Raw genomic sequence first — 12,892 nt, 5'->3', positions numbered from 1 at the left:
CAAGGTTTTCTGCCTATTAGTGAATAGATACATTCAGCAAGTGCCGCATAAAGCATCCTCTTGGCTTGGCTTCAGCCTAGTTTCTCTTGTACATGGGGGTGTAAATCTGTGTCTGCATTGTAAGAGGCGAGCAGACTGCATTGTGGCCAGTCTTAAGAATTTAATTATCCTGCATCTGTGCTTCAGGACTTGATTAACTGCATGTACTTATTTAAAATCTGGCTCTGTCACTGTTCTCTATCTATCTAAGTTCATTTGTGAAATGGTGGCACACAGAAATTGCATGCCAGCTATTGGGATTATGGCACAGAAATCCGTAAACATTGGTTTCTGCCACACTGTCATTAGTACATTAAAGATTCCTTCCCTTCTTGCGCAACTATTTCCATGCATCCAGGGCTGGGGGCAGCGTGATGGAGGCTGGACTTAGATTTCTTAAAAAGCATCCACCTGTGTCACACAATGAGCAGCTTTTGAAACACAGGGAAGACTCTGAAATAAAATATTCCAAGAGATTAAATATTTTATTTATTATGCTGGTTGTATAGTCTTAAAGGCCAGTCTCCTTGGAACTTCTGTGTGTTCTTTTCAATTGAGGTTGTGTAGGAAAAGGTTCCCCATGAATTGTGTACCTAATTTCACACAGCTCTGTTTGGAATCTATCCAAAGCTGCTGCACAGCTTAATTTGTTAAAAATAAATATTGGAATATGTGAGATAACAGTTCTGAGTTCTAAGCAAAGCATGAAAAATGGCAATGGCAACGGACTGCCTTCAAGTTGATCATGACTTACGGTGACCATATGAATACGGTTTTCATGGTAAGCGGTATTCAGAGGTGGTTTACCAAGCCTTCCTCTGAGGCTGAGAGGCAGTGACTGGCCCAAGGTCACCCGGTCAACTTTATGGCTGTGTGGGGATTCGAACCCTAGTCTCCCAGGTCATAGTCCAACACTCTAACCACTATGTTAAATACAGGTTGAGATCCACAGAGAATATAGGCATTCATACTTCTTACAGATGCCACTAACTTTCCTCCTTTCTTTTGCCTACCTGTGATGCCTTCCCCACTGTTGACTGTAAGCTCTTTCGGGCAGGACCTTTTCTCCCTTTGCTTATATAAAGCACTGGTGATGATGCTATATTAATACTCTGACTGCTACAGTTATGGATATTGCCAAATTTAAAAAAGCATCTGAATTGCAAAGCTTCTAAAATAAAACAGAGATTAATTTCCCGTTCAGAAAGTGCACAGCAAGGCATTTTCCTGACATACCTAAACTTCAGCAGCAGTGCAAACATAGACCCCCAACTTCATCAGTGCTGGCGCTACATTGCCAACTGGCTTTTTAAACTTCCCCTGTGCATCTCTGGATTTCAGCCCTTGAACTCTATTGTTTTCTTTTAAATAAACCGTGTTATCTTACAGTAGCCCTGAAAATCTTTAGTTCTGACCCAAAGCTATGACGTGCCATGAATTCGATTTAATAATGATCAGATTCTGCCCCTGCCTGCCCTAAAGCTTCAGTGCAGGTTCTTTTACTTCTACTGTTCTTACTTCTTTATATGCCTCCCCTGTGACTGTTAAAAGATCTTATTTTGTGTATGCTTGATAAGCACAAAAGTTAAGGTGCCGCTGACATTTTGGCTATAGTCGTAGATATATTTTATCAGTTAAGTGGATTGTGTGTGTGTGTGTATTTAACTTATTACTACCCAGCCTAGGCATGCAGATAGGAAGCTGTCTTATTCCTAGTTAGACCATTTGTCCATCTAGCTCAATACTGCCCACACTGACTGGCAGTGGCTGTCCAGAGTTTCAGACCATAAGTCTCTCCCAGCCCTACCTGGAGATGCTGGGGATTGAACCTGGGACCTTCTGCATGCAAAGCAGATGCTCTGTCACTGAGCTACCTAATGTGGAGCAGGGCAAACTCAAAATGTGGATATAAAGCCAGAATAATGTACAGTAATAATCACAATAACCTTGTAAAATAAGTGGGTTGTATTTAATTTTGTCCTACTCAGAATAGACCCATTGAAATTAATGGACATGATTAACTTGGGTCCATTAATTTCAATGAGTCTACCCTGATTCTACCCTTAGTTGGATATCTGGAACATTTTTGAAATAAATATTTTTTACAGAAGAAGAGCCCTGCTGGATCTAAACTAAGATCCTGAGTCCATCAGTGGTCAGCCAGATGCTTCTGGGAAGGCCACAAGCAAGGCAGAAATCCCCTACTGTTTAGATATATTTGTTAAATTAATATATTTGATAGTCTGCCCTTCTAGACTATAAGCCTCACAAGGCTGTTTACAACTATTAATAAATACGGTATACAAACAACGAAAGCTTCAAAAACAACACAGTACATTAAACAACTAAAATGTCAGCAGCTAAACACAAAACCAACTTAAAAGTATTAATTAAAGTGAAGTAGTGGAAAAAAGGTGAGATGAACTGTGTCCATTCAGTGTGACTGCCATCTTAAATGTTATATTCCCCATGAAAATTGGTATCACTGTAATGAGCTCCACTCCCCACTGGCTCATTCAACTTGGTCATTATAACAACTTTATAACTTGTAAGAACTGGTGCCTGAGTTTGCTTGTTTCCCTCTCCCCTCCTCATCTCTCTTTCTCTTGTGTGGTGATGTTCATATTGTTAGTCTACAAGTAGGAACTGTGTTTGTTACTAATATTACCCAGGGCACATTGGGAGCCTTTTTGTTTGAAGACCAAGGTAAAAATATTTTAAATAATATAAATATTGCCTATGTTAGTTCTTAAGTTCCTTTTTTTTTTTTTTTTACAAACTTGGGTGGCATTTGTATGGGGTTTGGTGGTGGCCTCAGGCATATGCCTGCTCACATGGAAATGAAGAAGTACGTGACTTCCACAGAACCTAACTAAATATTCCACTTGCCATGGAGATTGGCATTTCCCAGTGGGTGACACACCATGTCCCAACTGTATTGCTTTGGAACGAATCACATGAATTGGGGCTATTGCAGGACCAAGTGTCTGTGATCCATATCTCTGAAATGTGGGGAAACTCACAATATGCATTACAGCCCTACCTATGTTCTAAATGGCATAACGAGGGGTAGATGTGTGCTCATTACAGTGATACCAGTCTTCATGGGGAATATAGCATTTTAGTTGGCAGTCAACCTTAAGTGTCTAGAGACATTAGCCATCAGTCTGAAGATCCAGTTGGGATTTTTTTTTGTTCTCCTGTAATCTCTTTTGCAGTGGACTGTGAAGACTAAAATGCTAAGTAGAAGAATGGCAGTCTTCACACAGCTCTTGCAGATTTTAATTTAGAAATGGCCTCTCTGTGGTCCTTACAACAGTGCAGGCACTCATTATCATTATATACATCCTTGGGCTATCATCGAAAGCAAGATGGATCAGAAGCAGATAAAAATTATGAGCAGTAGTTTCCAACTAACTCCTTCCATCAGTGCAAGGATTTATGCTTGTGCAATGGACTCCCCCTCCCCTGTGCTTCCTCTAAATCTGTTCTGGGGGTTTCCCAGATTTTGGGAGGATGCAGAGCATGCAAAGGGAGCCAGGAGGAGTTCCATTGTGGAAGCTTACATCCTTGCACTGATGGAAGGACTTACTTAGCAGTACATTGGAGACGTTTGGTTCCTATTTTATTTTTAACTGAATGAAAACTTTTGCCTGATTCTTGGTGAACGTGTTGCCGTAACTGTACAAAGCCTTCTTAGCACATATGTACAATTTTTGGCCAGTCAACACTTAAGAACTAGATCAGAACATAGGAAAATGAGGCATACTGGGTTGCATCCAAAGTTAGTCCTATTTGGAGTAGACCCATTGGGAATAATGGACATGCCTAGATTTGTAGGTCTGTTAACTTAAGTCTATTCTGAGTATAACTTACTTGGATATAACCCAAAGGTTTCTGGTATATTAGTTCTTGTAGAAACAGGCTTTTTTCAGTAAGGAGAAAATGGTTTGGTGGTGGCTTCTTGTGATGGTATTAGGTCATTGTCGACCTTTCCCGTACATTTTATCTGTTCAACACATGCGTACACTTGACCCTTCTTTGAGTGTACAATTTGCTGTCCTTGGTTAGCCTTTCAAGGTTTAGAGGAATTAAACGTACAATCAAAGCCCAAGCTAGCAAAATTCATTCTTAGTTGTTTGTTCTGTAACAAGCTGTTCGTTTTGACTTTTAAAGTGGTACAAAGCATACTTTACAGAATTGCTAAGGGCAGAACACAAAACCCAAGAATGTTGTGTGCTGAAAATACAGTTGGCCCATAGTAACGGCAAAATGTTTGATTCAGAGTGTGAATGAAATGTATTTAATTAGCTGTTCAGAAAGCTGCAGGCTTCAAATACTTGTAGAAAGGGAAGGCAACTGTGGTTGATGATTTGAAATCATAGGCACATAGGAAGTGGCCTTATCATCTCAGAACATTGATCTATCTAGTTCAGAATTATTTGCACTGACTTGACAGCTCTCCAGAGTTGCATGCAGATTTTTTTCCCCCAGTCCTACCTGAAGATGCCAAGGATTAATCCTGGGATCTTTTGTATGCAAAGCATTGCTTTACCACTGAGCTATGGCTTTTCCCACTTCTGAAAGATGCAATAAATCATCTTCTACAGTTTTGTCCTTGGATAATTCCAGTGTGTGTTCTCATCTGGGATTTACTGGGCACACCATTAGTAGGGAGATAACAAGTACAGGGCATCCCTCTTAGTAACTAGACATTCAGCTGTCATTTCTGGCTAGAGGCAACAGTAGTTCTTGGGAAATGTTACGTAATGTGCTGCTACACATCTCTGGGCACAATGTAAGAGTGTCTAGAGGTGATCCTTAGTTTACAATCCACTGAGTTAAAGAAACAATTGATCCACATGGTTTTGCCAAATGGATACTGCAACTTCTTGGTATCTCTTAAAGTTTTTATTGTGTAACTTCAATGTAGGAAGGTACCTTATGCCAGATAAGACTGTTTGTCTATTTAGCCCAGTGTTTACTTGATTGGGAGAAGCTCTTCAAGACCTCATCTGCTGCCTGATCCATTTCCTGTCACCTGCCGTTTCACTGGTGGGGTACCTCCAGCCAATGGACCTAATTAGAACCATCAGGCCTCCCCATTTGGCCTGCCAGCCATGCCCACCTGCCCTACACCTGACATCATATATGGCAGGTGAAGACATGGCTCCCTATCGAAAGCGAGGTTTGCAGGTACAGCTGATCAGTGGTGCCTGTAAAGCCCTGTGCCTTTGCAAGTGCTGCTGTGATTAGCTGATCAGCGGCGTTTGCAAAGTGCTGTCTTTGCCTGTGTGGTTTGTACAGGTAAAGGAACATGGGCCATCTGACATCATTTTAATATCAGGTGTCCTTCACCACCGGTCAAGAGTTGGACCACAAGTGGTAGAGGAGGTCAGGATCTGACCTTTCAGCCAGATCCAGTTCCCACTTCTGTACTACCTGATCATTTTTAATTGGAAATGACAATTGAACCCGAGACCTTCTATGTCAGATCATGTGCTGGGATTATCACCGCTATGTTAGGAATACCTGCGCCCTTCCAACTTCCAGTTGATACTTGTTCCCCTGGACCAGCACCACAAGGCCTTTTGCTAACTTCCTTTTTCCAAGACTTGCTTATTTGGAAGGAAGTTTCACGGAGACCACTACAACCTGTTTCCATATAAATATGTTAGGATCATTGGTGTTAATTTTGCAGTCTGGTCTTTATGTTATGCTTCCATGGTATTACAGCCAATGTTATGTCTGTTTAAATGACTTCTATTTTTTAAAAAAACAAAACAAAACACATTTTAGTTGCAAAGACACACATTTGAACTTGAGTTGTTGATGTACTTGCCTGCCTGAAGGCTATTTTTGAGAAGCAGGTATTTTTAATAAATCATACAATTCTGTGCATTCATCATATGGTTATTGCTGTATTAAGACACCGTACCACATAAATGACCACTGTGGTATATTAAAAAACTGAGAGAATATCACTAGCTTTTACTTGTGTTTATCCTATCCTTTGTTCAAGGAGCTCAGAGTGGCATGCGTGGTTCTTCCCTAACTATTTAATCCTCAGAAACCATGTGATGAAGGTTAGGCTGAGAGTGACTAGCCTAAGGTCACCTTTTGAGCTTCATGGCTGAGTGGGGATTTGTACCTGGAGTCCTTCCTGGTCTGCATTGTACCATACTGGCTCTTCAGTTTGTATTAAACTTCTCTTCCCTCCTCACAAAATTATTCTGTGCAAAACTTACTGTGTAGCAAAATCTCTTCACCCTCTTGGGAGCCTGAATTCTTCACGTGTAATTCATTGTATCAGTTTTCTGTGGGAATCATAAGTTTGATAGATCCTTGCACCTTTATGCATATACACTGGTCTTTTTTTAATCACTGTGCTCTGCATAAAGCATATGTGAGAAACTCATATAATTAAGGGAGCATTTACTGCTTCAAGATTCGAAACTATGCCCACCTTCCATCCACATATGGTCTCAAGGCAGTTCACAATAATAACAAAAAGCAACAGAACACAATAAAAATTAAGATTAAAATAGGGTTGAAACATTTAGTTTAGTTTATTGAATTTATAAATTGCTTTCCACAACCGAATGTCCCAAAGTGATTTAATTGTTCAGCATACCAGAAAAAGATTGTAGATATGTATGACTTAACAAGTTGCAATACATCTCCTTAAACATGTGAGAGGAAATACTCCCACAGATACTCTGGGCACAGGGCCATTTAGGGCTTTAAAGACCTTGAGCCATCTGGGTAGCAATCAGGGAGCCAGTGCAGTCAGACCAACACAGGTTTGATATGTTCCCTGCTTCCAGACACTTTGTCATTGAACCGGTTGCTACATTTTGCCCTAAACTGCAGCGTCTCGACTATCTTCAGACGTAGCGTCATGTGGGGTACATTACGGTAATCTGTAGGGTGGTTATCAGCACAAGGATGACGGTGCCTAAATAGAAGTGGTGTATATATAAATGGGAATAAAAAAGAGCAGCAGAATTGTAATAAAAATAATCTATCATAAATTGACAAAAGCAGCTAAAATTAGATTAGAAATGTCTGTTTTCTGTGTAAATGAACTTAAGTCACTTAGACACAAAGTAATAGAAAACTGAAAATTTGTGAACAGTATCTTTCCAGTTGTGCACGACAGGAAAGAATTGCTTCCATGTGGCCAGGGAAGCTGTTCAAAAGCATTGCTTTTTTCTTGTGCAACAAATGGCTACTAGTTTGCTGAGGTAAGCAGGGTAAGTGAAATCCTTCTGTGATTTTGTGGAATTATTTACAAGGCTAATATAACTAACACTTTCATCCCTGGTTGCAAGTAGTTGACTAGTATGTATAGTCATTGAACAAGGTTAGATGTAGAAGCACGCTAGAACTCATTCTGCATTACCAATATTTTCAAATATGTGTGTTTTTCTTCTGGTAGATGGTGTTGCTTTCCGATGGGATTGAAAGTATGATTTGTTCTCTTTGTATGTTCTTAGGTTATTCTTGTGCAAGTAAACCCTGGAGAGACTTTTACAATTAGAACTGAAGATGGACACATTCAGTGTATCCAAGGTAAAGAATTCATATAGGTTCATGCTATGTATATGTGTGTGTGTGTATCTGTCTCCAGAAACGGCTTTTTCTAGTATTGTATGCTTTCCGTACATTAAATCCATGTGGTTGGGATGAGTTCTCCAATGTTTACAATCTTGTGACTATATAGAGTTTTATTAAGGACCGAAAGGTCATCTAGGCCAACTATCTGCCATAAGTCAGGGTTCCCCCATTTACCAGCATACCTCCTGCATGCCCACATAATCTGTCAATGGTTAAATCATCCACTCTATAAGCAGAGAGCATGCAAAGGTGCTACTAGATCAAATAACTTGAAGTGGTTAATGCAAAGAACCTAAGTATTAAGCAACAGAGGGAGGTAACCCAAGGTCGTGCTGCCAGTCTGATCTGGTGGAAACCTTCCTTAAGCATGATGAACAGTCAGACCCAGAGTGTGGGCAAATCCAGTCTGACTTCATAAGGGGATTTTTATTGGCCATGTTTCCATGGACAGAGACAATCTGTCTCTGTGTCAGTTTCTGGTGCCTTGGAGTAAGTAGAACGGTGGGGGTGTGGCATAAGAGACCTTCCCAAACTATAATGAGCTGCAACAAGCATCCAAAAGAGTTCATTTATGTAGGCCAAAACCATTGGCTATCTTTGCACTGTTAGCTATTGTAGTTGGTTGTCTTCAGTCGTAGGAAGCTATACTAATGCAGCAAGCAGCATTGCTCTGTTTCTGAAAATTCATCAGTTTTCACCATGTGGGAGGCAAAACAGACCGTTTGTTATATTGTCCATAAATCTTTCTTTCTCCCTTATCGGCGTAGGACCCAGAGTTTTGTGCTAGAGCATGCATGCTGAGCAGGAGCCATAGCACTCATTTATCCATGCCAGAGCTTTGCTGAGCTACTTCCAGCTATTCAAGTTCAGCTTCACTAATCAGCGAAATTTTAATTTAATTTTATTTATTTAATTACGCTTTTAAATCGCCCTATAGCAACGAGCTCTCAGGGCAGTGTACAGCAAAATAAAACCACATTTAAAAAACGAACAAGTGTGGATTAAAGCATACAGTATAAAACATATTTAAAAACAAAATTAAAAAAGAAAACCCTTGCAGTTTAAGAACATACCTGTAACCAATAGATATTTCTATCAAACTTTAAAAAGCAGGGAAATTGGGCAGCTATAGTGAATGCACCAGGGGAGCAGGAGACCTGACTTCCTCTGTGAGATGTTGTTTCTTGTTGTTACGTGCCTTCAAGTCAATTACGACTTATGGCAACCCTATGAATCAGTGACCTCCAACAGCATCTGTCATGAATTTATTTATTTATTAAATTTTTATACCGCCCCATAGTCGAAGCTCTCTGGGCGGTTCACAACATCAAACCACTCTATTCATATTTTGTGAGTTCAGGTCTGTGGCTTCCTTTATGGAATCAATCCATCTCTTGTTGGATAACCTCAGTTTCGTCATTTTAGCTTCTAGTGATAGTTCTGGTTTAATTTGTTCTAACACCCAATTATTTGTCTTTTTCACAGCCCATGGTATGTGCAAAGCTCTCCTCCAACACCACATTTCAAATGAGTAGATTTTTCTCTTATCCTCTTTTTTCACTGTCCAACTTTCACATCCATACGTAGAGATTGGGAATACCATGGCCTGAATGATCCTGACTTTAGTGTTCAGTGATACATGTTTGCATTTGAGAACCTTTTCTAGTTCTCTCATAGCTGCCCTCCCCAGTCCTAGCCTTCTTCCGATTTCTTGACTATTGTCTCCATTTTGGTTAATGACTATGCCAAGGTATTGATAATCCTTGACAAGTTCAGTGTCCTCGTTGTCAACTTTAAAGTTACATAAAGCTTGTTGTCATTACTTTAGTCTTCTTGACATTCAGCTGTAGTCCTGCTTTTGTGCTTTCCTCTTGAACTTTCATCAGCATTTGTTTCAAATCATTACTGGTTTCTGCTAGTAGTATGGTATCGTCTGCATATCTTAAATTATTGATATTTCTCCCTCCAGTTTTCACACCTCCTTCATCTTGGTCCAGTCCTGCTTTCTGTATGATATGTTCAGCATATAGATTAAACAACTATGGTGATAAAATACACCCCTGTCTCACACCCTTTCTGATGGGGAACCAATCAGTTTCTCCATATTCTGTCCTTACAGTAGCTTCTTGTCCAGAGTATAGGTTGCGCATCAGGACAATCAGATGCTGTGGCATGCCCATTTCTTTTAAAACACTCCATAGTTTTTCATGATCTACACAATCAAAGGCTTTGCTGTAATCTATAAAGCACAGGGGATTTCCTTCTGAAAATCCTTGGTCCTTTCCATTATCCAATGTATGCTTGCAATATGATCTCTGGTGCCTCTTCCCTTTCTAAATCCAGCTTGGATGTCTGGCATGTCTCGCTCCATATATGGTAAGAGCCTTTGTTGTAGAATCTTGAGCATTACTTTACTTGCATGGGATATTAAAGCAATAGTTTGATAATTACTGTGTTCCCTGGGATCCCATTTCTTTGGAATTGGGATATATATTGAACACTTCCAGTCTGTGGGCCATTGTTTAGTTTTCCATATTTCTTGACAATTTTTCCTCTTCAAAATTTGGACAGATTCAGTCTCAGTGGCTTGTAGCAATTCTATTGGTATGCCATCTGTTCCTGGTGCTTTGTTTCTTCCAAATATTTTAAGAGCAGCTTTCACCTCACATTCTAAAATTTCTGGTTCTTCATCTTATGGTTCCTCCATGAATGAATCTGTCATCCTTGCATCTTTTTTATAGAGTTCTTCAGTGTATTGCTTCCATCTTCCTTTTATTTCGGTCAGGAAGTGTGTTCTCCTGTTGATTATTCAATATCCCTACCCTTGGTTGAAATTTCCCTTTAATTTCTCTAATCTTTTTGAATAGGTGTTCTACCCTTTTTGTTGTCCTCTTCTATTTCCCTACAAATTAGTAAAAATGCAAACACAATTTGGGTTGGTCTTTCACAGTCCAATCAACTTCCTGTGTAGCTTGGAAGAATTTGGTAACGTGCCTGTGAGCATATGGTGAGTGGTAATTTACACAAGAAGAATGCCACTTGTATTTTATGTAAATATGTTGGAAAGAACCTGGCATATGTGAGGTGAAAGTCCAAGATTAAGCATACTGATTAAAGCTATTTAAGTGGCAGGTACTTCCTAAGGTTTTTTTTAACAAAAATAATTCATTAAGTTGGTGTACACATTTTTTGGGGGGGTTACTAACAGTAAAAGTAATTATAAAACCTATAAATCAAAATGAGTAATGAAACCATAGTACATTAATCCACTGACAGTGTTGCTGTGTCATTAGTGCTCTGGAAAATCTGCTTCAGCTCTTCTCATCAGTAATTGTATGCCTTAATTTTCTGAGACATGACTCCACTGGTCAAGGTTTTCAAAAACGGCTATATAGATTCATGACTTCCATCATGATTTCCAGCAGATTGGGATATGCTCTTAGGTTTGTCATTTCTATAAAGCCTATAATTGGTATTTTATGTTATTCTTTTGCTTTACAGGCCCATTAGCCATACTTGCTACACAGTTTTTTTAAAACTTAACCTAGTTCGGGGAACTGTTCGCTGTAGCATTTTGAAGCTACTGAAGAGGCTGGAAAATTGCTGCAAAAACCTTATACATAAAAATGAAATGTATATGCATATAGTCAATTGCCATTTAGGTTATGAGATTGTCCAATGAGCCGTGATTGCACACGCTTCAGTACAGTATGCAGACATGAACACTCTGTTGCTTGGTTTCCTTTTAGGTCCAGCACATGTTCCTATGATGTCACCAAATGGTTCTGTGCCTCCAATATTTGTGCCTCCTGGCTATGTATCTCAGGTAATTGCTAAGATCTGTTGGGTGCTTTTGCAGGAGACATTTCTCAGGGGGAAAAAAGAAGACAATTTCCTACTTAAACAGTGCTTTGATCTTCTGTTTCCCCCTCACTCTCTTGTCCTGTTTAGGCTCCTGCTATTGATATATACCTAGTGTATCATTTCCCAATCTTTTTACCATGGTTAGGAGGTCAGGTGCACCCTGCAAGCTATCTATCCCCTTTCCTCCATGTAAATTCTCTTCTCTCTTTAAACAGCAGAGTTGTATTTACACTGTAGTTCACGTTAATTCTGATTAACTCTAAAGCAGAATTTCCAATCAGGTTTTGAAACCACTGATGACATTTCCCTTAATGTAGATAAAATGCTGCGATGCTAAAAAAAGGAAGTTGCCTGAGTGCATGGTGCTTTCATGGTTGAGATGGTGACACTAAATTGTTCAGGGCAGTAAAAATAAAAAGGGATTCCAAAGAGCACCAAAAGAACCTCTCCAAACCAAGTGAATGGGCATTAAAATTGCAAATGCAATTAATGTAAGCAAGTGTAAAGTAAAGTGCACCCTAACTTTACATATATGCTAATGGGGTCTGAACTGGCAGTGACTGAACAGGAAAGAGCTCTTGAAGACATGGTGGGACAGCTCAGAGAAAATGTCAACCCAGTGAGCAGCAGCTGAAAAAAAAAAGGTGAATTCCAGCTAGGAATCATTAGGAAAGGAACTGAAAATAAAGCTACCAGTATCATAAATGCAATTATACAGATCTATGGTGCGGCCACACTTGGAATACTGTGTACCATTCTGGTCATCATACCTCAAAAAGAATATTGTAGAGTTGGAAAGGAGGCAGAAAAGGACAACTGAAATGACTGAAGGACTAGTTACAATCTTTGGGGCTTTTTAGCTTAGAAAATGAGTATAAGAGTGGACATGATACAAGTATATAAACCCATGTTCAGCAAACAATGAAGGAGAATTAACAAGGAAACCAAATCCTTCCATCTGTACTGAGCCACATTGCTGTAAACAGCAACTGAATTGCTAGGGTGAGCATTCATTTTACCCTAATGGCCTCATGAAGCAGTTAGGGGCCACATGCCGGGGGGGAGGGCTAGGTGCTAGCAAGGCCTGGGCACATTTTCTCACTCTACCCACCCTGTCAAACAGCTATTAAATCACACTCCCCACCAACCCACCAAATGGCTGTTTGGCAGACTAAGAGGAGCATAATTGTCATGAATATGGTAGCTCAAGGTGAGTTAGAATTTGGCAGCAGGAGGCAGCTTGGGCACCTGCCTAAGCCATGCGGAAGGCCACCAAGGACTGGTGTGCAGTCGTAGATTGCCCACTTGTGGGCTAGTCCATACAACTGGGATGTTAATGTAGTGCGTGTAGCTTTTAAGCATTTCTACT

General features: G+C 39.9%; 1 protein-coding gene across 1 annotated transcript in view; it reads left to right on the top strand.

Annotated features, from left to right (window-relative positions):
• FNDC3A (fibronectin type III domain containing 3A) overlaps window positions 1-12,892 on the top strand; it is a 90,297-nt gene that overhangs the window by 34,325 nt on the left and 43,080 nt on the right. The window contains exons 3-4 of the mRNA XM_061598860.1: window positions 7,539-7,614; window positions 11,409-11,485. Of these exons, the coding sequence (XP_061454844.1) occupies window positions 7,539-7,614; window positions 11,409-11,485 (153 nt within the window). The remainder of the gene's footprint in view (window positions 1-7,538; window positions 7,615-11,408; window positions 11,486-12,892) is intronic.

This window comes from Rhineura floridana, chromosome 16 (genome assembly GCF_030035675.1).
Source record: "Rhineura floridana isolate rRhiFlo1 chromosome 16, rRhiFlo1.hap2, whole genome shotgun sequence".
Taxonomy (NCBI): domain Eukaryota; kingdom Metazoa; phylum Chordata; class Lepidosauria; order Squamata; family Rhineuridae; genus Rhineura; species Rhineura floridana.
This window is presented reverse-complemented; position numbering and strand designations above follow the sequence as displayed.